Raw genomic sequence first — 27,270 nt, forward strand, 5'->3', positions numbered from 1 at the left:
TATGTTGAGGGGATTGTATTTATGCTAAATTAGGCTTTTATAGATGACAAATACATATGAATACATTTTTATTGATATATAAGTATAGATTTATTTAATGTCGAAAGATAGATCCATATATATCCATAATATTTAACTGGTCAAATGCGCAAAGAATGTATGGTTATTAAGGGATGTCATGCTTTAATTTAGGGACCGATTCTTACTATTAACGACTTTTAATAAACTCCAAATTTGTCGCTTATTAATATTAAGTAAGGTAGTTAGGTTCACGTATAGGGAAGGATTAAAGGATTTAAGATAAGTTCATGCAAAATAAGTCAGTAATATGTGCTTTGTTAGGACTAATAAACAGCCAAAATCATATTGATGTTTGCCGATAAGCAACTAGTTGAATCGCATGCATTCACAGGTATTCTTGACACACGTGTAAAACAAGGATTTGTCTCATGAAGACTTTATTTTTCTTACAGATACCATCTCTGCTTATTCTTTTGTATTTACAGTATGTAAACGAGAGTCCACAAGACGAGAGAAAAAAGAAACATGCCCACAAATGTATAAACTTTTACTTTACTCCTCTAGACTTTTGCTCGTTTTTGTATATTTATTTGACAAGAAGCCTTTGTGGTTGAAAGATATAAAATTAAATCTTTCAAAAAAAAAAAAAAAAAAAACGTAGTGACAATCCATTAGTACTAACAATCATGATCCATAAATGTTTGACCTTGTACAAACACGCTCTTCTTTTGATAAAATGAACTTACTCTTTCAGAGGCACTTCTAAGTGCATCTTTCACATTAAGAGAAAAAAAATGATTTTGATCAAACACATTTAAGTTTACAAAAGTTGATATGTATAAAAAAAAGGACAAGTTTTACAGTTGCATATTTTATATCAAAGGGTGTTTCTGTCTTTGTACTAAACAAGTCACGAATTCAAATACGAAATGTACATAGAAATGAATCGAACTTTTATAGGCATTATCCGAATGTTGTGTTGGATGTAGTGAACAGGAAGTGACATCATGTCATGATCACACTGAACAAGAAACAGTCTGTTTGATACGAGTCAAGGTCCTTTGGTGTTAACATCTGACTGTCTTTGAATGGCACTGTTCTGATGCTAAAAACGATTTCACACTGGGGTTATGAGACAGCCACAGAGGAGCTGCCTTTATTGTTGTCTGTGAAAGGGGAGGGTCCTCGGTTTGCGGGTGATGTTCTTTCACCGGTTGGTGAAGGCTGGGTTTTAGGGGACTGTCCTACAGGTTTTCCTGCGGCGTCCGAACTGACTTCTGTTTCCGCTTCCTGCTGAGTTGCGGTGGCTAAGGTGATAAAAAAAGAGAGAAAATTATTAACACAATTGCTTTTCAGAAATAAATGCAAAAGGAAACTGAGAGTGGCTATGTTCAGAATGGAATGCTATCTTACAACACACTTGTGTACACTGCATACTGCCTGATCAAATGTTCAATGACAGCACGTTTTTTTTAACAAAACCCATTCCAATCACGTTTCGAGGTGTCCCCCGTTAAAATTCACATTCCAGGGGCTAAATGTCACCTTATTGAGGTCGATTCAACCAGCAGACATGAAAAACAACCTGGTTACAGTGTTAATATACCCCAATTTGGCAATTGCATTAAATGCGTTTAGTTAGGAATTTCCCAGGTATGAAAGTGACATTAAACGAAAAGAAAATGACAGCCGCAGTCACCTACATCAGATCTTGTTGTTGATCTACTGAATGCCTTTTTCAAGGCGCTCTTTTGCAGACAAAAGAGGAATAACTGAGAAAGGATAAACTACTCAAACTGAATTCGCTAACAAAGGTTTTGTGCACCATTTAAAAGATTGTATGTATGAGTGACTAACATCTAGCACCGAGCAAAACTAGTTATAAGGCCAGGTTTACTTTTTAATACGAGTAAAGGGACATGGAATGACTTTATTTCCAAGTGACAGGTGAGTGCTTTAATATTCGAGGAGTATTGATTCATGCACATTGTTATGGAAGTGTACGTGGTGGTTGGATTTCCAGCATGTGTACGGTTTTGCTGCTGTGGGCACATCATCATTTTAAAATGACATGATGTTCACAGTGAAACATGTATTGGTGGATTACGTTTACTGATCCGTGTAGGGAAATTTGCTCCGAATTTAACCCACCCCCGTCTAGTCTACTGCTGAAATTGTTGATCAGCTGTCATTGATCTTGAAAGCCTGTGTACCACAATATGTATATAATATATTCAAATATATTCCACGTTTACAAAAATCGCATACTGTGCACAGTATACACACTTTAGTATACACATTTCCTATTCTGAACATAGCCATTCAGAGTTGTGGTCTTGCATTTGGTACATACTGGCACACTGAGCTTTGGTGCTAATTTGGGCAATAAAAGTTTGAATCTGGCCTGTAAGACTTCTTGATCCCTGTCATTTCTTCTCTCTTCTAGTCTTTTGGTAAAAGTGGCACACTCTTGGAAATAAAAGTTCCAAAAGCAGGTTTTTATAGCAATGCCATTGAAAGAACCAATTAGTGTGAAGAACCTTTTGAACAACAGAACGTTTACATTGAGGATAAAGGTTCTTCATGGAACCATGGACTCCAATAAAGAACCTTTATTATTAGAAGTGTAAAAGAGCAGAAACAGAAAGAGAGTGGGGTGTGGGTCTGTTTACCTGACTGGGTGCAGGATTTCATGTGTTCGGGCCAGTGTGCCTGCTGGCAGGGGTAGTCACAGTAACTTGTGTTCCAGCAGCAGTAGAAGATGGCCTCTTTCTTGCAGTTGGCACACCACTGCTTCTTCTTGGTCTCGTCCACCGCCTGCTGTTTCTCCATCTCCATCTGTTTCTTCACCTCTGACACCAGCCGCTCTCTCTCCTGCTCCAGACTCTGCCTCATCTCAGCCATGGTCAGCTCTACACACACACACACACACACACACACACACACACAATAGTTATATATCAGTGGTTGAAGCTCTGACTTGCTCATCTAGAACTTGTAGGAAAGGAGTTTAGTGATCTATTCTCTGTAAATGTTGTCTAATAAAACCATTGGCTATCATAAAACTCCCATAATGCAGTTTGCAGTGCTATTGTGAGTCATAAAGGAGAGTTACCGAGGTTATGTTTCATCTCTGACAGCTCCTGCTGATGCAGCCACTGGAGTTTCTCAATCTCAATCCGCAACCGCCGGATCTGCAACACAATCCACAGAGGATGTCACCCAAGAGAACCATAACAAAGAAATTCAGTCTGTTAACCTGCAACCCGTAAATGTACAACCTATAAATTCAATTTTTTTTATTAAAAACATATTAGGAGTTTGAATGGTGAAATAAAATCAAGCAGCACAAACCTCTGCAATGGTGTTCCCCGTCGTGCTCTTAGAGAGATCATTGTATATCTCCGTCATCGTTCCCTTGATCACATCCATCATCTGCCATTATGAAGGAAAACAGACAACAGTCAACATCGATTTTAAAATGATTTAGGCAAAATGTAAATAATAGTAGAATTAATCAAGGATCAAATAAGTTAAATATCCAACAACCATAATAATTCATTCCATATAATAAATTTAAATACTAGTATACTATTTATATACATACATATACAAGGTCTTTTAAAGTTGCAGTTGTAGCTGTGGCCTGTAATCAAGGTTTCGTGTTTCAAAACATAATATTTAAAAATTTCAGAAAAAAAAAAAAAGAAGCTCTACTGCTTTTTGGAGGTGTTCATTTGCTCTTATGTGCTTGTTTGATTGAACCGTCTTTACATCAGAAGGGACTATCTCTCTCACCTTAGTGGTGTACTTGGCGATGTCAGCGGCGACATCAGCGGAGGCCGGAGGGGTGAGGAAGTCCCCAGCCAGACAGGAAGTGGACGTACCTGAGCCCATGTTAACAGGTGAGGGCTCTTTGTGTTGAACAGCTGGGGAAACAACAGAAAGGGTTAATGCCAGCTTGAAACAACGTTATGGGCTCGATATGAATTGAGCTGCATAATGTTAATAAAGACAGAGAATAAATATGTCTCATCCTTTAGTTTTGTAGGATTTTTTTGTTTAGAATTAGATGTCACTTGTGGGTGAATATGAAGCTGGAATGTGAAACTCTTTATTTTTAATTTTTTTGTTAAAGCATTTAATTTTTCCATAAAATAATGTATAATGTATGTGATTTATTTTATATGGTGTGCTGACTCTATCATCCAGTCGCCCGAGGGGTCTCATTGTTTTTATCAGTTCTCTAGAGCGAAGCATTCTGGGTAGTATATTATAGCAAAAATCTATTTTAGATATACATTTTTCATTTTAATTTAAACATTATTATACAAAATTATATTCATTAAATAAAAACAGATATATTTACATATCTTCACCTAGATTACACTTTTTTTTAATTGTATAACAATTAATTAACAAATCATTTTATATTTATTGTATGTATTTATATCTTAAAATAGATATATATATATATATATATATATATATATATATATATATATATATATATATATATATATATATTTTTATCTAGGGTATTCGGCTACATCAGTAAATATATAAAATAGTTTAATATAATATATAATTTTTAATTATAATGGGAATAAAGCTTCTGCACTGAGAGGGGGTCTAGTTTTTACCTTTGACAGACTGTCTGGTCTGGTAGCGAGTGCTGGAGTTGTTGGCTGAGGTCTGGGGCTGCGCTTGGCTCTGAGGAGCCGTCTCAACTTGTTGTTGTTGCTGTCTCTGCACCTTCTGAGACGACGTCTGGCATTTACCGCCAGCCGGGTTCCTGGTCGCAGGACGCTGGGCCGGCTGCGTGTTCTCCTTGGGCAGCAGAGGGCGCTGTTTTTTCACCATATTGGAAGCAACAGGGACAGCAGACACGGGCTGAAGAGCCGAGGTGGAGGTGGCTTGAGTGGTAGATGCAGCTGGGACGGTGGCTGGAGGCTTGATGGCTGATGGGGCGGCATCTTTTGGACCAGGATTGATGGAAGTGTTATCTGTAGAAGAAGCAGCTGATATGCTGGTAGATGCAGACGCTTTACCTAAACAAAAGGAAGAACATGATGTAGACATACAATTTTAAGATTCAGATTAGAAATTGTAAAACAAAATCCAAACTGTGAGGTACCTACCATCTGTTTTAATGCCGGTCTGATCTTTAGTTGTGGAGCTGGGGGCTGATGGGGTCTCTCGCTTGGCTTTCTTCTTTTCCCTCCCGCCCTGTTCTTCCCCGAGGTCTATCACCAGCTCCCGCTCAGAGTCAGAGTCCCCCTCCAGCTCTGATCCAGCCGGCCGAGCGTCCTGCCCAGGCTGTGTCCTCTCTTTCTGGGGCTGCTGCACGGGTTTGCTCTTCTCCTGGGAGTCTTTCTCCACGCCGCCGCTTACCTTCTCTTTGGTCTGGGGATCTGAGGGTTGCTGGTCTCCACCTGGTGTTCCTCCAGCTGTTGACGGGGCAGTGTCTTGTTCTTGTGCTTGAGCGGATGGAGGTCTGGCTCTCTTTTTGGAGTCTCTGTGGGCGCTGCTGTTGTGGTTAGTGTCCTTGGGCTTCTGTTCGTCCTCAGACATGTATTCACTGTCGCTGGAGTCAGATTTGTCAGATTCGTCTGTGTCACTGTGCTCAACACGGCAGTACACGACATCGGAGATCTCATTGATTCCTGTGGATAGGAAAAAAAGAAAAATACATTTTTCTGATTTAATAATTTACTGTTTTGAAAGGACATTTAGTTCAAAGTTTTTGAAAGAAGCCTCATGCTTATCTAGCCTACATTTAATTGTGAGTATGTATAGTTTATAAACCTCATAAAATCAATGTCAAGGTTGCACAAAGTTTAATATTAAAGAATGGTCTCCCTTTCAATTCATAAGTTGGAATTTGAGTTGTTCACAACCAACAGGAAGCTGAATTGGAATGACAGGAAGAGGAATTTTCTGAACTGCAAATTAAAGAAATTCAATGATAGTTTAATGGCATTCTGGGAAATTAGTATTTCTTCCACCCTGGTTTATAAATCGCGTTGTTTATCAGTTTATCAGTAAAAACATCTAGATTTTTTTTTTAAAGTTCTTTTTAACTTTAAAGCAAAAACGGTTTTCATAAGGTTTCCCTTTTCTTGTTACTATTAAGGTCCGTTCACACCAAGCACGATAACTATAAAGATAACGATAAAGATATAGTTAAAAAAATCGTTCTCAATATTAAAGAATAGCAGAGTCCACACTACAACTATAACGATAAAGGCATAGAGAAACGGTATAGTTGGAATCAATTCAGAACGATTTTTTTTCCCAGCTGATGAACGATACAAATATTGACGTCCAATCAGAATCCATCCTGCTATAACGAGATCGAGGATTTAAAGAGCCAGTAAGATGAAAATTCTAAGCTTCCTATCACTGTCTATAAATCCTGTACATTAGGTTTAAATCCATCCAAGGGTAAAAAACATTGTCATTTTGTCAAAATATCATTTTAAAAATTACCTCAATTCTCAGAGATCCCCAAACGGTTCGCGCAAAGCTGTTCAAAAGATTCAGTTTCCTTAAACCCCACCTTTCGGTAGCATACTGTGTTCTGATTGGTCAACTAACATAACCAGTTTGGATTGGTTGTTCCGCACACACCTCCACGGTAAACTATGCGTTAGCATCTGTTTGGGGTGAATTATGTCTTATTCCTCTTATCGCGAAGCAAACAGTAAAATAAAAAACTTGAACAGTCTCGCTGCTTTTTCTTCTGTGTGGGTGTATTCAAGCCGCGCGCTTCAGTTTGAATCTGAATAGCCCGATATCGTTCGCTGGTGTAGACGCAAATATTGTTATCTTTATAGTTATCATTCTTGGTGTGAACGGGGCTTTACAGTTACTGTATAGGATTAATTTGAAGTGAAATTTGTTTTAATTCTACTTTATATTTACATTTAAATTCTAGCTTCTTTTGCTCCCTCTAATTGAATTGAAAATTCTGAACAAAGCAAACCTTGTAGTAAATACAGTATTCATATTTTTGCTGCTCGAAATCCAATACTGTAATTTTCGTCTTATTCATCTTAAAGCAGGTTGGTTTGGTTCAAGGCTCTTTATTAAAGAACTTTACGTTATGTGAACTTTATGATTTCCCTTATCAATGATTATTGACAACCAAGCTTGCCAAAAAAGTGCACGGTCATTGTTTGAGGTCTATTGTAAATCATCACATGTCCATTACCCAGCTGAGCCTTGCAGCTCTCTATAGTTTTATCCAAACTCCTGGTAGGTTTTTTAGGAGAGCTGAGGAGAACCGACGTCCCTTGCTGCTGCTGTTGTTGTTGTTGCTGTACAGTCTCACTCAACTCCTTCAGGTCCATTTCAGCTTTAATGCGATCTGAGGGAGCACATCCAACACAAACGTTCAACAAACATGAGAAATGAAGGATCAGAGATCAGTGGTTGTTTCTGTGGGCCTCAGGTTGATTCGAGACTCACCCAGATTGAGGTTAAGTATGCTTCCGGTGCCTGAACTCCTTTCCTGTTTAACCGGCGTGGGCAGGAGAGGCTTGGGGCTGTTGCTTGTCTTCACAGACGCAGGAGACGCTGTGGGCAAAATTTTAAAACTTTAAATCACCCACTATTAATCCTAAAATCAAACACTAGCCGTTTCAAAGCATCGATTCGAATGAATCACCTGTGCAATCCATGGAGTCTTCACCGCCGCTATAGTGACTGGATGACACTCTCGGCCCTCGCTCGTCCTGCTCGAGGTCAGACCCCGTGTGGACTGAGGAGTTGGTGCTCATTGGTGACCTGGGCATGTCTGTCACAGACACCCGGCGCCCCGGTCCTCCTGACATCACGGTCTTACTCAAGTGCATCTTTGGGGATGCAGTCATGTCAAAGCTGAACTTGACCTTGTCCTGTTTGTCAGGCTTCACCGTGCCTTTTTTAGGGTTATTAGGGTCCTGCAGCATCTGGAACTGGTTGTTGGGCGTGTAAGGTGTCCTGAACGGGGCGTAGTTGAACACGCCGTATTTCTTGCGCACGTTCTCCACGTAGACCTCCATTTCCTGCATGGCACTGTTGAAGATGCTTTTGGTCTTCTTCACAGAGAAGGGGATCTCCTTAGACATGAGGTAACAGTTGTTTAAGGGCACCCAGGCTCTGAAAGACAAATGAGGGTGAATTTTAGCATATAGAAAAATAGCGTATGACAGAAAAACTCCATGATAATATTGATATTGTTGTAAATATAACAAGTATATGATACAATAACCTTTAGGAATTATTAAATTGGAATGCACATATAGATACAGATGAACAAAAAACTTTAAGACTTCACTAAACGCACTGTAGCCTAAATAAATCCCCCAAAATCAAGCAAACATCCCAAATGTATTTGCTACTGCGTATAAATCACAGATGCTATTAAAACAAACCAAGGTCCTTGATTTGCTGGAGGTGATTTGGAGGTAAATATTCAACATATTGCTAATGTTTTTGCCAGATTAACCGGCTCACCTGTCATGCTGGCCAAAGAAGCGTGCGTCCACCTGACCGTCCTTGTCCCTCAAGGCTTTAGCGGGCCAGAAGGGGAAACCTTTCAGTTTGGCCCACACTAAAGGATGAGGCTGAGACTGCATGAAAGCAACAAACATCACCATTAGCCACACATTACATACAGCCCACATATTTAACTACATGATTATTATTTTTAAACCATATTGCAAAATGACTAATCTAATATTAAAAATCCTCCTCCTCTTACACAAGGTTCACAGAACCAGTTGTCCCTCTTCTGACAGGCGGACAGGTAGCACTCTGGACAAACCTCAATCTCATTCATCTGTGGATGATTTATAGATACTGTAGGGTTACAACCTTTACAACATTAAAATGTATACAATTATATATATATATTATATAGTATATATATAAAAACAGAACAAAAGTAAATAAAACTAGTGTCTTTCACCAATATAACAAACTTTTGAATGAAAGTATTTGGTTTATTTACATCATAACATGTATTGTAAGGATATTACAGTACTCACTTCGTGTTCACAGATCTTGACGATAACTTTAGCAGTTGCTGTTAGCTTATGGTTTGCTGAAATAGACGCATTGAAGTTTCATGAATGTACAGATATGAGTCACGATACACGTGCGCTGATTTCACAGACCGGCACTCACCTCCATTATATATGATACAGTTGTGGAGAATCCACTTCATGTCGGCCAAAAACGCTTCTGTGCAACCGTACATTTTCTTCTTGATATTCTACAGACACACATATTTCTCAGTTACAGTATTTTTTACCTTTAGGCACAAACAGTGGCCTCAAAATCTAAACTTCACAACAACAAAAAAAGACAAAAAGATGTTTATTGGTTTTAAATGATAGACACTCTTCAGAATGAACACAAGAAGTGCACTTGTAGTACAGAAGAGCTGATCTACCTTCTCTAGAGTGGACAGATCCATGGGGTGAAATATATACTCGGCATAATCCGGGTGCTGTTCAAGTGACACCGGCTTCTGAAACGGTTCGGTCTGCAAGATAAATCATTCATAATGACACACCGCAAGGGCTGAATTAGTGTATGCAACCACATAAAAACTGAGACCATCAAAATGAAACAATGGAGTGATTAAAGAAACTGTGAGGATTTAATGTGGTTTGGTTGACTCACCCCTGGCTGTTTCATTTTCTGCAAAGCGAACTTCAGCAGGTAGGACAGCTGCTCCAGGTTCAGCATGGTCATCGCTTTACTCTGAGTCTCGATGCACTCAGCCACCGTTATTTTCTGAAGCAGAGATCGAATTGACTGAACTAGATTCACAAATACACTTTAAAATCATGCTCTCAAAGTGACTGTTGACCCTGTTACTGTTTATTTAACTTGATATAATAAAATGTACTCAAATTCATTCTGCTCCGAATAAGGGGTGTACAAATGCATTTCAGCTGTAAACATATGAATTGTACCGGAATCAATTTATTTGTGAGCAAATTTCAGATTTCATGATGCATGACAAGATTTAGCAAAAATTATATCTACGCAAATTCAACCAGGTTAATTAGTTCCTAAATGGTCTAGTTCATTCTAGTCCAAACAAAAGCATAAAACTCTTGCTGAAGCACCTGTATTAGTGAACACACGTGCTCCAAAACCTAGTGAGCTTGTGTCTACTGCCTAGACAGCATCCTAATTGATATGGAAAAATAGCGCTTACTCAAACCACTCATTTCTAAGCTAAAAATACTGATACATGAACACGATAAGCATACAAATATATAATACGCTAAATACTGGTCAAAACAGCCAATTCAATTATCCTTTTAACACTATTTTTAGTACCGAATGAAATGTTCATTTATAAATCAACATTTATCGTGACTCGTCTGCTATTTTGAATAATAATTTAAAAAAGAGCTAGGGATTCTCCACAAAACATACTGTGATATTTTGGGCGAAATAATGCAAAAGATGATACTTTGAAGAATGTAACAACATTCGAGCGCATTGACTTCCACTGTATCATCCATTCTCAAAATATCTTTTATGTTCCAGAAAGTCATGTCAGAATTTTATTTTACTATTATTTACATACTTTTATAGTATTTGTTTGTTTTAAAAGAAGTTACGTTTTTTAATTAATAATTCAATTAATTTTAGCTTTAAGTTTTAGTAATTTTGTTCCATGCTTTTTCCATTTGTATTAGTCTTTTGTTTAATTCTATATAGTTTTTATCTAAGTTTTTGCAATTTTAGTACTTCCCATTTGTTATATTTCACTTATTTATTATATTCCTATATAGCTTTTACTTGTTTTTATTAAAATTTTTGGTAATTTTAGTAACGTCCCCTAGTTTTCAGCTAGTTATATGTATATTTTTAGTTAACGTTGTCGTCAACAAGACTATACAGTTTGGAATGACTGGAGTGAGTAAATGACCATTTTCATTTCTTGCCCTTTAAGTTAATTTTGCCTAATTTTTGAAACAATCTTCACATCAGAACTTTGCCTGCATGTCCCCCGAAATAAGTAGACAGCTCACTAGGTTCTGGAACAGATCTTGAGTTTCCATTTGCCTGGTTATGGGCAGTATTTATTACTATTTAGCAGCGCTTCGTGTTCTGAACACATTTAAAGTGCCATAAGGACAGTCCCGTGACATAACAGCCGACATACACAGTCCTCAGTACCTCGCACTCTGGACAGAACCAGTCGCCCTCAGGCTCTGCGGCCAGTTTGAGGCACTTGGCGTGGTAGACGCGCGGGCAGAGCTCACAGCAGAGCACCTGACCCTCGCGGTGACACACCCAGCAGTAGAAGTCATTCCTCCCGTCCTGCGGCACAACATCAACAGGGTCTGTGGTGAGTGCGGGCTGCTTGACATAGTAAAAGGGACCATGTCTAAGCTCACACTGAAATGCAGGCAAGAGAGACAGGGCAAGGGGTCAAATCACAAGCCACAACACTCGCAGGGGAAACGTAGCAAGACACTGCAATAAATCAAGAATGAACAGGTAAGCAGTCACATGACCACTGGGTCAAAAACGGTACACTGGGAAGATTTCACATTTCCCTAAACACACTGTATGACCCATATGTGTGATCTGAGAAACACCTGATGTCTGAGATCAAGTGCGTTTCGTCAGGATTTGAACAAAATCCTAAATTACGATCAGATGCCAAATACAGATTAGCAGGATCAAGAGACAGTGGCAAAATATACTTTAGACCAAGTTGTGATTGAATGGAAATATATTAAACAATCATAAAAACTGGCAGCTAATTATTAGTTTTTAATACCGGTAAGGTATCAAAAGAAATCAATAAATATAAATGTGCTTTTTTTTTTATTTTTTATAAATAAGAACATTAAATAAATCCACATTTGGCATCTTTCATGAAACATTGTTCATTTGCATTGCAACACACCACCACAACAACAGCACAACATTCAATTAAAATCAGTGCACTTGATTTTTATCTGTAATAAAGTGAACACACAGTGGTCCCAGAAAGAAGCATCTGGACACTTGTCATATGCAAAAAAAAATGATAAGTAACGAAAGCAACAGCTTTTCTTAAACTAACTTCCCTTTTAGCTCTTTCTGCAGTGACTTTAACCAGCTGCTAACCACAGGTGCAGTTCATCACATTAAGTATATATACTAAAAAAATTTGAGGTCAAAAATATTTAATTTTTTTTAAATGAATAAATGCTTTTATATAATGTCTCTGGAGCAAATTTCTGAAAGATCATGTGACACTGAATACTGAAGTAATGATGCTGAAAATTTTAAATCTAATAAAATAGTACTTACAATATTAAAGTTGTATTGTATTTCTGATCAAATAAATGCCTTGGCATGCACAATCTATAGAATACCCAAGACACGTCACTCGTATGGTTTTGAACGGGGAAAAAAGCTACGCTCAATATGGCCGCTCAATCGCAGGAAGCCCCGCCTTCTGAATTAAAGAGCCAATCGCTTATCGGTAAAAGTCAGCAGCTGCCGTTAGAAGTCCCAGATACTACAGAAACCGTCAGTGCTCTGAGACGTGCACTTAGGACTGCGCACTGACTGAGCTAGCCTGAGAAATAAACTTTTTATAACGCTATTAGAGCAAAGGTAACAACATTTATGACACTGTTGTTGTCAGATTTCTTCAGTGATTTCAAATATGAAATTTAATCCTAAGATTAGTGGACAGTTTTGGAGAATTTGACGTTTCCCCATTCAAAGAGATAGGAACTGGACTTGGATGCCCGAGAGGCGTTTCAAATAGTGACATGACTTGTCTTAAAGAGACTTTAGAGTGCATAAGAGACTAAAAAAACTAATATCAACCCCAAACCTTTGAACGGTCTGGAACATGTTCAACAAACATTAGATAACCAGAAAGTGTCACAATACATTCTGCCTTCATTATAAACAGTATATCATTAAAAAAGTATAATTTTATATTTCTTTTCCATTATTTTACTATCTAATGCAATAACATGAATCAATCAAAGTGACACCTCCCCTGAAATTATTGGATCATTTATTAAACCCTTGTCTCTTTTCAAACATGTATAACATTATTATGAAAGAACGAAATGTTTCAATGTTTTGGTCCATATTTTATCCAATGTTGTTTGGACACCATTGGATTTCATAGTATGAACAAAAACATGAAATGTACATATATACATAGGGTCGACTTTGATCATGCAGATCAGTAATTTATTTAAATTGGCCGTTTGAATAGAAAAATGCAAGAAGATGTAAAAGGACACGGGAAGAGACAAGAGTTTGACTTTAAAACCAAAGGTCTGTTTTAGATGCTATGAATGTTTTTCAGTTAATTTGAGCAGGAATTATCAGCTCAAACCAATTTCAATTCAACCAAAGAGGGAAGCCAAGGAGGGAACATACTTGGTCTTTACTGTTGTTGACTAATCCTGGTTTCTTCTTCTTCTTTGTGGGACTGGGTGACGTGTCAGAAGGAGAGTGTCCGTTTGAGGAATGTGGAGGACTGGGTGCTTTCCTCTTCTGCGGAGCCAACACCGGCTCTGCTGATCCTAGATCAGGGACCGCTGATGAAAGAACCACAGCTGCTTTACTAGGCAAGGCATGGATAATACAACACGTCACCCAGCTGGGCCTGTGATTGTGACCTTTCAAAGCATTGACCTCCACATGCACAAAAAGGGTTGCCTTTTATGCACATCTTCAAGACTCAAACAAAACGTCTGACTAACCTACTAACACGAATACCAGACAGCAACAACCAGTCGGCGTAATGAAAGACAAAATTAGGTTGCATGCCACATTTGATGTGGTTCAGATTAAAAGCGTGACTTGCTTTTTATTCATTTCAGCTCATGAACTGAACTCTCACAATCTGACAATCTATATTTGGAGTTTGTGACATAAGACTGCATGAACTGAGAAAGATGAAGCAGAGCGATACAACAAAAGTGCCACATTAGAAATCAAAGGGAAACAAATACCTTTGGGTGGCATGGACGCCTCCATCCCATCAACAGCATCAGACTCCGTCTTTATTTCCTCCACAGCCAAACTAAATGAAGTAGAGAGAGAGCAAAATAAACGCTGGAATAAGACACTGAAATCTCGTGAGGTCTCCCCCCGAGATGAAAGACTTGGGTGATGTAATCTAATCTCCAGAGTTATGTTGTTGTTGTTCAGTGCAATCGTCCTCCATTCCACATCTTGTGCAAGGAGACCCTTGCATGAGTATTGCTTTGTCTGAACTGTGCAGTAACCAATCATGGGCCTGCAGAGTGAATTTACATGATGTTATGAAGCCGTTTAACCTTCCTCGTCTGATCGAGACATACGAGACGTAAACTCTCTCTTGCTCTGTGTCTAGTACGAGATCAGCACCTCCTTCAAATGAAGCAATAATTTTTGTGGGGAACGCCGCCGTGAACAGGTCCACTCACAAGGGATTATGAAGTAGACGTCTACTGAGCACTGGAGAGTGTCTTTAATTCAGTCTCATTAGTCTACATCTTGTCTGAGAGGATTTGACCTCGTCCAAGTTCAGGCATGATTGGTACGAAAACACCATCAGCTACTGACACCGATAGACTCAAAATGTGGTCTATCAAGCATAAAATTTACACTAGGCTGTCAAGATGACACCATTTTTTTTAGTTAATTCAATTAAAGTTTATTTGTATAGTGCTTTTTGCGATGCAAATTGTTGCAAAGCAGCTTTACAGAAAATTGTTGTTTCTACATTAGATGTAGTAATAGCTTATCAGTGGTGACAGCGGCACGCAGATACGTTTTATACATCGTTTGCGTTTTGATTTGAACAAAAACAATGCATCCGTGTGCCGCAGCTGACACAAAACAACATACGCTGTTTGCGTTCAGTGGATACTCTCCAAAATGTTGCTAGGGTGACATGAAGGAGACGAATTGTTGAATAAATTTGTTGTATTTCTTTTTCGCACAAAAAAAAATTGTCGTAGCGTCGTAAAATTAAGGTTAAACCCCGACTGTCACATGGATATTTTACCAATGTCCCTGCTATGTTTCTGGACGTTGATCATGGTACCTTTTGCTGTCTATGGGAGGGTCAGAGAGCTCTCGGGATGAATCAAAAATATCGTAATTTCTTACAGGTTTGGAGCGATAGCACATTTTTATTTGTCACGGGTTACATTTTTTGTGGCCTTGTGCTGAACAGTGAAACAATGAAATGAATGAAATCAATGAAATCTCATCGAACAGATGCACATTTTGGTCATTTGCAGTTCCAATTTTCACATTGAGTTGGTCTTGGCAAGTGAAGACCTTTATTTGCGCATCACAACAAATTTGACGTTTAATGTATCCAACAGTTTTGTGAAATGGTATTTCCAACCAGTGAGAATTCAGTGGACAAGACTACCCAAAACCAATTTTAGTCCTACGCGATTAATGTGACAGGTTTCAGAAGGATTTCTATCAAAATTCCATCTGCTTGGGTTTCTTAAATGTGGCCCAATCCTTGCAAATAAAGATAAATAAAGATCTATCCCCCTGAACTTTACATTCAATGTTTTAGTGCTATTTGAATATTTGACCAAAAACAACATCTAATAATAAATAGAGGTAACAAATAAATCCTATACATTTAGTGATAATTAATCTAATCAGAAACATTTAACATTTAAGAACAGTTAATAAAAATAAACTGATAAGCTGAAGAAATTAACAACAACAAAAAGAGGGGACTACTCTACTCAACTCTCAACCACATGTATCCTGACCACAATGAGGCCTTATTTACCCCCCTATAGAGGAAACCCGTTGGGTCAATCAATCAACGAAAACCTTCTCAACCACAAGGGCAGGATGGAAATGACGGGTACCAAAAAGCAGCTCATAAATGACAGGTGAAAGAGAAGAGGGCAAAGGCACAAACACAATCCTACAACGGCGAGGCCTTGATCCCAGTCTTTGTGCAAAAGAAAAGACTAGAAGCTGGCAACAGTTCTCCATTACATGAGGTCAGGATTAGGACCAGTGTTGAGCACAAGCACAACTGAGAGGATTGATCATCAGGCCACAATGAGGCCTTAGTCTTTTACTAATTCTCATTGACAGGGCCACGGCTTGACATCGTAGAAAATAATAATCATTTACTTTAAGATATTCAGAGACATCCTTCAAGAGGACAATATAAAAGGAAGAAATCTATCAAAATGGCACATAATTCTCTGCGGCGATGAATAAAACTCACCTTTCTCACAAGAAAATATTCCAGGTTGTTCAGAAAAATCACACAGAGTGTTTCAGAAACGACAATAATGACATACGCCTGGAGAAAGTGTATCCGTTTCAGCAAAATAAAACAAGCCATGCAATGACTGAGGTGGGAAATGCACATCTAAGCGTGAAGCCAAGGGCCTGAGGGCTCTCCATTTTTGACTGTAATGCGAGGCTGTGAGGATGTTATGTCACATTAGGGCCACGTCACGACAAAAGCTCCCATCCACCGGGCCTCTCTTTTCCTGCTCGCTTCAGAAAGGTCAAATAATGTCAAGCCAACTGCGTGGCTGAAGATCCAGATCTCTACACAGAAATCAAAGAAACAGGAAGTCCTGAAGCTGATCCGATGACGAGAAAGAAAACCAGCGCTCTGCAAGCAAACCGGCCTCCAAACCGGAGTCTTCTAGAACGATCTGAGCAGAGAGACAATCAGAGGTCCTCGCAAACAGACCAAAATAAAGGAGCAAGGCAGCTGTGAATGTGGAGATAACTGGTCAGAGAGTGAGCCGAGGTCTTTTTTTCTCTCTTCGCAGGAAATGAGAGTGCCTCCCTTCCCCCAGCGCTCTGCTCGAGCTCCCTTCCCCCTCCCTCCAGGCCAGAGACGCGGCTCTGGCACGTCCATGGCACAGGAGCTTACAGTAAAACAGGGAGAACGAGAGAAACCTGTGCTTATAGGTCAGTCTCAAGAGCCACCGCTGAGAAAAACAAGTGAAGCGTTAATGCACTTGACGATCAACATGCAAACAAACGTTTGCCATTCAGACAAGGCGAACCGTTCTCCCAGATTGTGCTCTGGGGCTGTCAAAAAGAGCAGCTTTGTGGTTCACAGTGACTTTACAAGCACACAGTTGTTTCCTGTCACAGATGTCGATGTTGATACGACTCAACTTCTTCTGTTGCTGATATAACGCAGGCAAAATAGCCTTGTCAGACCACTACTGGTCATTTCCTCCCAATGGCAGAAAGCCAATCACCACAATCCTTTCTAACATTTCCTTCCTTGACACGAATCCCAATCACAGTGGCATGAGCTCCCTGGGAACACATTTTGAGCTGCACCGTACCAACAACAAACCCTCCAGTCATTTTCCCATAAAGAGTAGTTAGGCAAACAATATATAAAGGTCTAGCCGACTGTATTGTGATTGTAATTAAATTAATTGTTCATAATTACAACAACTAACTCACAAGGCCATTTGTTGTTGATAAACAGGTGAAATATGATATGTATTGAATGTTTTTTTTTTTAAACCAGCCATAAATATCATTAGAAAGGCCAAGGATCTGTTGGGAATGCAGCAGGAGGCTTTCGGTCCCGTGTGGTTTGTGCTTGCTTGTTTTGTCTTTGGGAGCAGCTGTGTGTGTGTGTGTGTGTTTGTGTGGAAGTGCTATTTTATTGTTAACTTCACAATAAATCACTAAAGAAACTTAAAGGAGATTAATAATAATAATAATAATGTAAACGTCATCCAAATAATCTTTTTAAAAGCGCTGTTTTACACCACAGGCTGGTCTATGACAGGAATCTGTTTTGACTTTAACTTTAAAAAAGGAACTGAATTCAACATTTTAATTTAATATTTTAGCTGTGCTAATGCTAATTTGCAATACAGCAATGGAAAAAAATCCTGCTCTTAAAAAATTCTGATTAACTCGGACGATGTTGTGTTTTGCCATGTGGCTGTCTGCGTTGTAGAGTATCACGATAAATATTGGACTAAGGAAAAATTATTTCCTTATTATATAAATACTTTGGATGATGTATATGAATCAGATAAAATCCTTATTCAGGAATAATCCATGCTTGGGAAAGAAAAGGTGTCTCAGAATATTTATTTTTAAACTCATACTTGGAATGTGACTGACAGTAATAAATGTTATCAAAAAATGCAAATGGCCATTTATTTTCTTAAGGATGTGTTCAAAAACAGCACAAAAAATAGCTTTACCGCCGACTAAATGAAGAATGATACTAGAATGCTCTCCTGAAACAAACTATAACCTGAAAACATAAGTCAAACACGACTGTCACACAAAAAATTAGCATAAAATGTTATATATATATATATTTTTAAACGTTTTAAATTACCCATCCTGCCCCTGTGTAAAGTGACCACAGCTATGGCTCTCAGCTCTCTAATAAGGCCCTAACAGATGCCTCCATTTTCTATGGCGGGGCTTGTGACACAAACAGACAATGGGACAGGCAATCAGCTTAGAAAAGTACATCGCCCGAGCACCCCACCCCCCTGGTCCTCCACCCCCTACGTGGGGCAGATCAACAGAGGGCCCTACATATCCAGAAATGACTGTCACTGAGCTGTTTGTCAGTACAGCTATGAGTGATATCTGACTTCGTCTGCCTTGTAACCATGTGACCGAGCAGCCAACGGGCCAAAGTTTAGGAGAGCGGGAGGGAGAGAGCCTGACCCCCCTCCTCTGGCCCTCTCCCCCCACACCTCCTTCCTCCTCTGCCCTGTTTCTCTCTGAGACACAGGCCTTTGCTTAGGCCTTCCCGGTCACTGGAGAATCAAATCTGCAATTCACAGTGTTAGCAGTGGATGAAAACAGTACAATGACGAGAGAGGACAGACATAAGAAAACCTCAGGCTTACCTCTGTGGATGCATGGCTGAAACAGTGTAATGTCAACACTTATCAAACATGGAGGACAGCCTCAGCCTGTAGACTAGGGAGGGCTCTCCTCTCCACACTCGGAGCTCAGGCCTGTGTGATCAGAGCAGGGCCATGATTGGCTGCCCTCCGGCTCGCAGGATGTAAGGCCTCGTCTGATTGGCCGAGGCGCTTCCTGAGTAACCATCTTTGTTCAGCGTTGCAGGATCAGTGAGTGCGGGAAAGAGCACAGGGGAGAGGGAGAGACACAACTAGGCCTCACTCGATCAAAAACAGGCTTAATTTGATAAGAGACACTGCGAACTAGCAGCTGAATGTCGGTTATCTGTGGAAATATGTTGTGATTTCGTACTGAAACTCTGCTGTTTGTCTCCAGTCCGTGTGGAGGCCTTTGTTTAATCCCTGCCCCCACAGGAACCGGTTGAGAAATAATGAGACACTCCTTCAGTGAACATTAGCCCTAGGCAAAAATAGTACAGCCACCATAACTTCCTGTGCTTGAACTGCAATCGATTCATGAGAAATATGTAAAGCAAATATTCAACCTAAAATGTGAAGAGGAAACAACAACACAATGTACTATTCCACCGTGGTTTGAAAATGAAGGGATTCTCCATCCCAAAAATGAAAATCACTTACCGCCTTGTCGTTCCAAATCCGTGAAAGCTTCGTTCATCTTAGGAACACAATTTAAGATATTTTTTAGACACCATATTAGCAGTTCTTGGTCTATTTCGCCAAAAAAAAAAAAAAAAATTGTGTTTCGTTCCTGAATTAATCGATCGTTTAAATGAATCGGTTCAGTCGCAATGAATCACTTATTAATAGAGACTCGCTGTCACCTGCTGGCGGTTTTAAATTCACATTTAAAGTATCTTTTCATTTATATATATATATATATATATATATATATATATATATATATATATATATATATATATATATATATATATATATATATATTAAAATAGCAGTATTTAACATTTCATGTTTAAAATATCAGAACATTATTTATGCAGTGAGTAAGGGCAGGATAAATCATTACACGTCCCTCTAGGCTGCATTAACATGTAAATGCCTCTCCATATGCAACTTCTGCAAAAGATTAGTTTCGTTGATACAGATGTCCTTTGTTTAGTAACAGTCTAAATGTATTATTATTATAATTGACTGATTACATGTAAGAATTTGACTTTTTTTATAGGAAAAAATGACTTTATAAAGGTAAAAATGCACATAACAGGTAAAATCAATTTAAACTTATTGGGAAAGATTTATTTATGTCACTTCTGTGAACTAACCACTCAGAATATGAAATAAGGTTTTTTTTTTGTTTTTTTTTTTGTTTTTTGGCTATTAGAAGTTATGAATGGCTAGTAACTAAAAATATAATATTCAAATTGGCTGTTGAGATTAAAAGTAAATTTTTAATCCCTGTGTGCCAATATTATATCAGTAATCAGTGCAAATCCAAATGAAATACACTTGACATTACGTAATGAGTGAAGTAACAAAACAAATAAATGTAAAAAAGCTTCCAGTAGGCCTCGGAGACATTTACACAACACTGACATCTCCTGGAGAGACAGGGAATACACTTTGGTCTGAAATCACCTTTAAGATTTAGAAATGAAATAATAACACGATGAATTCACAAACCTGCTTGGTGAACGTTTATCAAAAGAAAATATGTCTACAACAGTGGTGTTATTGTTAACTAAATCTATTAAACATTTATTTTTTTGCATTGAAAAAAAGTTGAAAAATGTTAATGTAAAAACATAAACTAAAAAAAAGTCAATAAATTTTGCTTTGGCAACTGAATGAAATCAGTAAGTTTAAGTCACATTACTGAAAATACTAAACAATTTATTTAATAATTACTAAATAACTTAAATCCAAAAAGAAAAACATATAAACAAATAAAATATAAAAAAGAAATATAAATATAAGACTTTTTTTTTTTTTAATTAATATAAAATTATATATATTGCATTGGCAACTAATTTAAATGAATAAAGTTCTTATTTACTAAAAACAAAACTAAAACTGAAATAAAATAAATATAGAAATACCAGTAAAAAAAGACAAAATCACATCACAAAATTACTAATACAGAAATGTAAAAAAATTAAAACTTATTTAAAGTTTATAAAGTTTATAAATAATGTCTTCAAGTTCTACACTTTTTTTATTTATTTTTTTTAATTTAATAATTTGATATTATTTATTTATTTAGTAAATTTAGTTACATTTTAAATTGTGTATATGACTGTGTAAATGTGCATATAAAATGCTACTTATATATTCATAAATATATTTAATAAAAAAATGTATCCACACCTTCACTCTCTCTCTCTCTCTCTCTCTCTCTCTCTCTCTCTCTTTAAAAAAAAAAAGGCAAGGCATTTCACGTGATATGAAGAACCACAAAAAGAGTGACCTGATAAGAAAATGAAGAAGAAGAAAAAAAGATAGCAGGGCATGAACAGCTGTCTGGAGGCTTTGCCAGTTGTCTCTCAACTCCTGCCGAGAGGTAAGCTCACTAATCCTGTCTTTAATACTTTGCATATATTTATTCACTTTTCCTAGAAAGTTTTCAGTTAGTGGAAATGGAGATATCAATTGATAAACGTGTACAAAGATCAACTAATGATTTCCGAGTGAATGTGAATGAGTGTTCTGTACTTCTATTGAAAGATACTGATGTAATCATACTTTGAAATGATTATTTTAGAGAGGAACTAAAGCAAAAATGCCCCGACCAGCTAGCACAAACCTGGGCTACACTCCTCCAGATGGAGGCTGGGGCTGGGCCGTGGTGTTTGGGTCCTTCATCTCCATCGGCTTCTCTTACGCCTTCCCCAAGTCCCTTACCATCTACTTCAAGGAAATCCAGGAGTATTTCTCCATCTCCTACAGTGAGATAGCCTGGGTCTCCTCCATCATGCTGGCTACCATGTACGCAGGAGGTTAGAGAGCATATTACTCAACTTTGCATGCTAATATATACGTACATGCATGTCAGTTTTGGAGAGCTGCGCCATTGCTTGGCTCTCCAGGTGCTCCCACAATCAGGCACAGCAGAACAGTGTGTGCTAGAAGAAACCAAATAACAGAAGGAGCCCAAATCAAAGATTACTTTGTACCCATGGTTGCATAATGAGCCAAAGCTGTGGTCTTTTTAGTCTAATTTTGCATAGTCACTCACATCCAAACCAAGGTCAGATTACAAGTCAAGGCTTGTTTACAAGGCTTGCAGATTACAAGTTAGTATTACTTTTATTATGAGCATTGCATCATCTTTCTGTGTCCCCTTGCAGGACCCGTGAGCAGTGTTTTGGTGAACCGCTATGGGAGCCGCCCGGTGGTGATAGTTGGAGGGCTAATGGTTGGGGTTGCAATGGTCACGGCTTCTTTTGGCACCACCATTGTGCATTTGTATTTATGCGTGGGAGTCATTGGAGGTACATATTTCAACGTTTCTATCATTTAAATACATTTTCCTGCTTGTCATATTGTTCTGCTAATCTAAACCATGCTAGATTGTGATTGGTTAGTACAGTGCACTGGGGTTCCTCCCCGGCATGTGTGTGTGTGTGTGTGTGAGAGAGAGAGAGAGAGATCAAAGATTACAACTGCAAGGTCAAATCTGTCTGTTTGATCTCCATGTCTATATTAATATTCTGGGTTTTAGAAAAACATGCCATTCCTTGTTATTTTGAGGTGAAGTGACTGATCCGAGACGTGATAGATATCTTGAATGAATCAGTTTGTTCATGTGTGAGATTGAGTGGCAACACTCACTATTTCATTAATAACTCGAAGCACTTGAAGCAAGTTTTAAATGAACAAATCACTGAATCTGTCTTGTCTGACTCGAAATGAGCCTAAAATAGGGAGTAAAATGATTCTCAGAGCTCCAGTGTGCTGATCGGACTCGAAACTATATAACATCATATCTGCACTACCGTTCAAAGGTTTCAGTTACACTAAAGATAGTAATGCCGATTTAATGATCAAGAAACTTGTCTAATAATTATCATCATCAATGTTGAAGACAGTTGTGCCACGTAATATTTTTTTGTGGAAACTGTATATATTTTTTGATGATTTAGAATAAATAAAAAAACAGCTTTTATTTGAAATAGTATCATATCATAATCTTTTGAAACATTAATAGTCTTTTTCTGTCACTTTTGATCAGTTTAATGTGTCTTGGTGAATAAAACTATTAATTAAAAAAATACTTATTAAATAAAATCTTCCTTGAAAAACTTTGAATGGTGGTGAATGTCAGAGTGTCTGGAACATTAGACCCTTCTCTCAAAGAGGTGTTTTGAGCGTTATGGATTATGTCAAATCATAGTTACTTTTGTCTACAATGCTAGTTTTGAGTATCTGAGAGCAGGCTTTTTGTGTCTTCAACCACCGAACTGGTGCACGTCTTCAGTGAAAGAAAGGTACGGTTTATTTAATCTCTAAAGTTTTTATTGTGCTGTAAATGATTTATTTTACACACTGCAACTTGTGTAAGTTTTTTTATTGCCAAAGCTTTGCATTACATGAACTGATTTACAGGTGCATCTCAGTAAATTAGAATGTTGTGGAAAAGTTTATTTATTTCAGTAATTCAACTCAAATTGTGAAACCTATGTATTAAATAAATTCAATGCACACAGATTTAAGTAGTTTAAGGCTTTGTTTTTTAAAAAATGATTTTTGTGATGATTTTTGCTCATATTTAACAAAAAGCCATCAATTCACGATCTCAACAAATTAGAATGCTTCATGAAACCAATAAAGAAAAAAAATTTAGTGAGTTATTGGCCTTCTGGAAAGTATGTTCATTTACTGTACATGTACTCAATACTTGGTAGAGGCTCCTTTTGCTTTAATTACTGCCTCAATTCAGCGTGGCAAGTTTGTGGCACTGCTGAGGTGGACTGGAAGCCCAGGTTTCTTTGACTGTGGCCTTCAGCTCATCTGCATTTTTTGGTCTCTCGTTTTTTATTTTCCTCTTGACAATAGCCCATAGATTCCCCCATAGAGTCAATCACACCAACACCATGGTCATTTAACTAACTTTTGGTGGTTATGGCAGTGTGGGCAGGTGCCAAATTCTGCTGGAAAATGAAATCAGCATCTTCAGAAAGCTGGTCAGCAGAAGGAAGCATGAAGTGCTCCAAAATGTCTTGGTAAACGGGTGCAGTGACACCAGCAGATGACATTGCACCTCAAATCATCACAGACTGTGGAAACTTAACACTGGACTTCAAGCAACTTGGTTTATGAGCTTCTCCACCCTTCCTCCAGAATCTAGGACCTTGGTTTCCAAATTAAATACAAAACTTGGTCTTATCTGAAAAGAGGACTTTGGACCACTGGGCAACAGTCCAGTTCTTCTTCTCCTTAGCCCAGGTAAGACGTTTCTGAGGTTGTCTGTGGTTCAGCAAATTCCTGGACACGTCTGTGTGTGGTGGCTCTTGACCCCAGCCTCAGTCCATTTCTTGTGAAGTTCTCTTAAATTCTTGAATTGATTTTGTTTGACAATCCTCATAAGGCTGCGGTTCTCTTGGTTGGTTGTGCATCTTTTTCTTCCACACTTTTTCCTTCCACTCAACTTTCTGTTAACATGCTTGGATACAGCACTCTGTGAACGGCCAGCTTCTTTGGCAATGAATGTTTGTGGCTTGCCCTCCTTGTGAAGGGTGTCAATGATTGTCTTCTGGACACCTGTCAGATCAGCAGTCTTCCCCATGATTGTGTAGCCTAGTGAACCAAACTGAGAGACTGTTTTGAAGGCTCAGGAAACGTTTGCAGGTGTTTTGAGTTGATTAGCTGATTGCATGTCACCATATTCTAATTCGTTGAGATAATGAATTGGTGGGTTTTTGTTAAATGTGAGCCAAAATCATCAAAATTAAAAGAACCAAAGACTTAAACTACTTCAGTCTGTGTGCACTGAATTTATTTATTACACGAGTTTCACAATTTGAGTTGAATTACTGAAATAAATTAACTTTTTCATGACATTCTAATTGAGATGCACCTGTAATTTTTTTAATGTTAAAATATGTTCTCTAATCTCATACTGTTTGTTTATGGGCAGGTTGTGGAGTCAGTCGCGGGATCTTTCAGCTGTAAGTGAAACACGAGGCAGCAGTCTGACGTTCTCAGTTTCGCCGCCCAACACGAGAATCAGGACTATTTTGGATAAAAAGGATAATAGACAATGTTTAATACACTTAAATTGAAATGTTACTTTTAAATATTACTTTTTTATTTCTAAAATGCTTGTTAATCGATTTAAAATATATGTAATATTGTGTAAACCGTGCTGTATTCACCCCAATAAATTAAATTTGTCAGTGTGCTCTTGCTTATTAATGTTTGTTCACCTTTTGATTATTACTGTTGCCTCTAGTAATTCTGAGCGTCTGATTTCTAGCTTCCAAACCATTTGAAGCCAGGAATTATATAGTCATTTTAAAACAAATAATACAACCCATGTGTCCTGTCCAATATTTAACCAGAGCTGGGTTGCTAAATAACCCATGGTTATTTTTAACCCTTAAGTAGAGTACATTTATTGTAGTAATGTGTCATCAGGACCTCTGTACTTCTCAAGTATGGGATTTATGTACTTTGTCAAATGTTAACCCAATGAAAATTCACATAAAATGCTTTTGTTTTACAGGCTTTGGCTTAGCTTTTAACCTGCAACCATCCCTTACAATAATCGGTAAATACTTCCTTGTGAAAAGGCCCATAGCAAATGGCCTGGCAATGGCAGGTAGCCCAGTCTTCCTGTCCACTCTGGCTCCCCTCAACCAGTTTCTCTTTGACCATTTTGGATGGCGAGGAAGCTTCCTCATCCTCGGAGGAGTGCTGTTCAACTGCTGCATGGCAGGATCCCTTATGAGACCCATCAAGATGAGGAAAACCACTGATGAGAACGACACGGGAAAGCTGGACGTCACCTCTCAGAGAGCTGGAGAAGACGAGTCCAAGCAGTCAGGCTGTGCCACCAAAGTCAACCAATTCATTGATGTCTCCCTCTTCAAGCACAGAGGTTTCCTTATCTATCTGGTGGGAAATGTGCTCATGTTTTTTGGATTTTTTGCTCCTGTAGTCTTCCTGGCACCATATGCCAAGCATCAGGGGATAGATGAGTACTCCGCAGCATTCCTGCTCTCCATATTCGCTCTAGTAGACATGTTTGCACGTCCTGGAACGGGTTTGGTGGCCAACACCAGATGGATTAGACCCAAGATCCAGTATTTCTTCAGCCTCTCTGTGATATTTAATGGCCTGTGCCATATAATGTGTCCGCTCTTACCAGGTTACAGTGGCCTGGTGGTGTACGCCGTGTTTTTCGGCCTGGCTTTTGGGATGGTGTGTGCTCTCCTGTTCGAGGTCCTCATGGATTTGGTGGGAGCCCAGCGGTTCTCCAGTGCGGTCGGGCTTGCTACCATTATAGAGTGTGGGCCTGTCCTGCTAGGGCCACCAATCTCTGGTAAGTTCAGATGCTCACGGACTGACTGACGTATCTCTGTGTTACAATGCTCAGGATGCTTATTCACAGATTTCTTCCTCAGGTTTGCTGGTCGACATCTTCTTGGACTATAAATACATGTACTTTGCTTGTGGCGTGATGATGGTGCTTGGAGGTATCTTCCTCTACATCATGAACTATTACAACTACAGATGGTTGGAAAAGGAAGGGAAACAGAGAAAGGTGGAAGAGCTAGAGATCGGCTCGGCCAAAGAGCTTGCTGCCAATGAGGAAAACAAAGACAACGAGGAAGAGATCAGACGAAACACACAAGAGGAAGGATGAGCTGTCTGTCTTAATATCTGTTGTTCTGTCTACTTATTTATTGTTCTGCCATTGTATTTATACGTATATCTATCTGTCGTTGGTATATCCGTCATTCTGTCTTTCTACCTATCTATGTATATCTGTCCTTTTATCTATATGTCTGTCTGTCAAGAGAGAGGCAAAGAGTTGAAATGATTTTATATCCGTTCCTCTATATCATGTTAAAGCTTCTACTGTGATATAAGAGACATGAAGTAGTACCGGTAGTATTTCAGAAATATCTGACTGCTGAGACTGACCAATCAGAATCAAGTATTCCAGACATCAGCATTCTGTATTTTATTAAGATTTATTGCTTTAATTGTAGAGTTTTCATTGTATATTATTACTTAAACAATGATATAGGTTTCATTTCAATCTGAAAATGTTATGCTTATTGGCAAACAGATGACTGAAAAAAAAACAGATGAGTGTACATTAATATAACAGACATTAAAATGCAGAGCGCCATATTAA

General features: G+C 38.4%; 2 protein-coding genes across 7 annotated transcripts; one reads left to right on the forward strand and one right to left on the reverse strand.

The window, feature by feature from the left end:
- Positions 1–430: 430 nt before the first annotated feature.
- Positions 431–22,024, reverse strand: LOC113073339 (protein kinase C-binding protein 1-like). Of its 6 annotated transcripts, none has more exons than XM_026246263.1 (20): positions 18,912–19,442; positions 14,019–14,089; positions 13,441–13,601; positions 11,215–11,358; positions 9,697–9,810; positions 9,464–9,556; positions 9,196–9,283; positions 9,057–9,112; positions 8,771–8,848; positions 8,524–8,639; positions 7,694–8,166; positions 7,495–7,602; positions 7,238–7,393; positions 5,163–5,687; positions 4,665–5,072; positions 3,820–3,950; positions 3,376–3,456; positions 3,137–3,215; positions 2,694–2,933; positions 431–1,328 (listed from the first exon to the last, which is right to left on the reverse strand). In XM_026246263.1, exons 1-20 carry the CDS (start codon positions 18,923–18,925, stop codon positions 1,150–1,152), a joined length of 3,315 nt encoding a protein of 1,104 aa, XP_026102048.1. In that variant the 5' UTR covers positions 18,926–19,442; the 3' UTR covers positions 431–1,149. The 6 variants fall into 6 exon arrangements, with proteins under 6 accessions (XP_026102048.1, XP_026102044.1, XP_026102046.1 ...); XM_026246259.1 differs by having other exon boundaries at positions 11,215–11,436; positions 18,912–19,434; XM_026246261.1 differs by lacking the exons at positions 431–1,328; positions 18,912–19,442 and adding exons at positions 1,335–2,490; positions 21,709–22,024 and having other exon boundaries at positions 11,215–11,436.
- On the forward strand, positions 21,317–27,270 carry LOC113073340 (monocarboxylate transporter 2-like). The gene is made up of 5 exons (XM_026246264.1): positions 21,317–21,465; positions 21,667–21,901; positions 22,253–22,396; positions 25,630–26,448; positions 26,531–27,270. Exons 2-5 carry the CDS (start codon positions 21,685–21,687, stop codon positions 26,770–26,772), a joined length of 1,422 nt encoding a protein of 473 aa, XP_026102049.1. The 5' UTR covers positions 21,317–21,465; positions 21,667–21,684; the 3' UTR covers positions 26,773–27,270.

This window comes from Carassius auratus, unplaced genomic scaffold (assembly GCF_003368295.1).
Source record: "Carassius auratus strain Wakin unplaced genomic scaffold, ASM336829v1 scaf_tig00011994, whole genome shotgun sequence".
Classification (NCBI taxonomy): Eukaryota; Metazoa; Chordata; class Actinopteri; order Cypriniformes; family Cyprinidae; genus Carassius; species Carassius auratus.

What these genes read in the sequence shown, in the direction of transcription:
- LOC113073339 (XM_026246258.1), bottom strand. An exon ending in TCAACAACAGTAAAGACCAA is followed by an intron (nt 11,437 to 13,440) that starts GTATGTTCCCTC and finishes CCTGCATTTCAG; the next exon opens with TGTGAGCTTAGACATGGTCC. An exon ending in ACTGGTTCTGTGAACCTTGT is followed by an intron (nt 8,640 to 8,770) that starts GTAAGAGGAGGA and finishes GCTTTCATGCAG; the next exon opens with TCTCAGCCTCATCCTTTAGT.
- LOC113073340 (XM_026246264.1), top strand. Translation starts at nt 21,685, where the DNA reads ATGCCCCGACCAGCTAGCACAAACCTGGGCTACACTCCTCCAGATGGA. An exon ending in ATGCGTGGGAGTCATTGGAG is followed by an intron (nt 22,397 to 25,629) that starts GTACATATTTCA and finishes TTTGTTTTACAG; the next exon opens with GCTTTGGCTTAGCTTTTAAC. An exon ending in GCTAGGGCCACCAATCTCTG is followed by an intron (nt 26,449 to 26,530) that starts GTAAGTTCAGAT and finishes TTTCTTCCTCAG; the next exon opens with GTTTGCTGGTCGACATCTTC.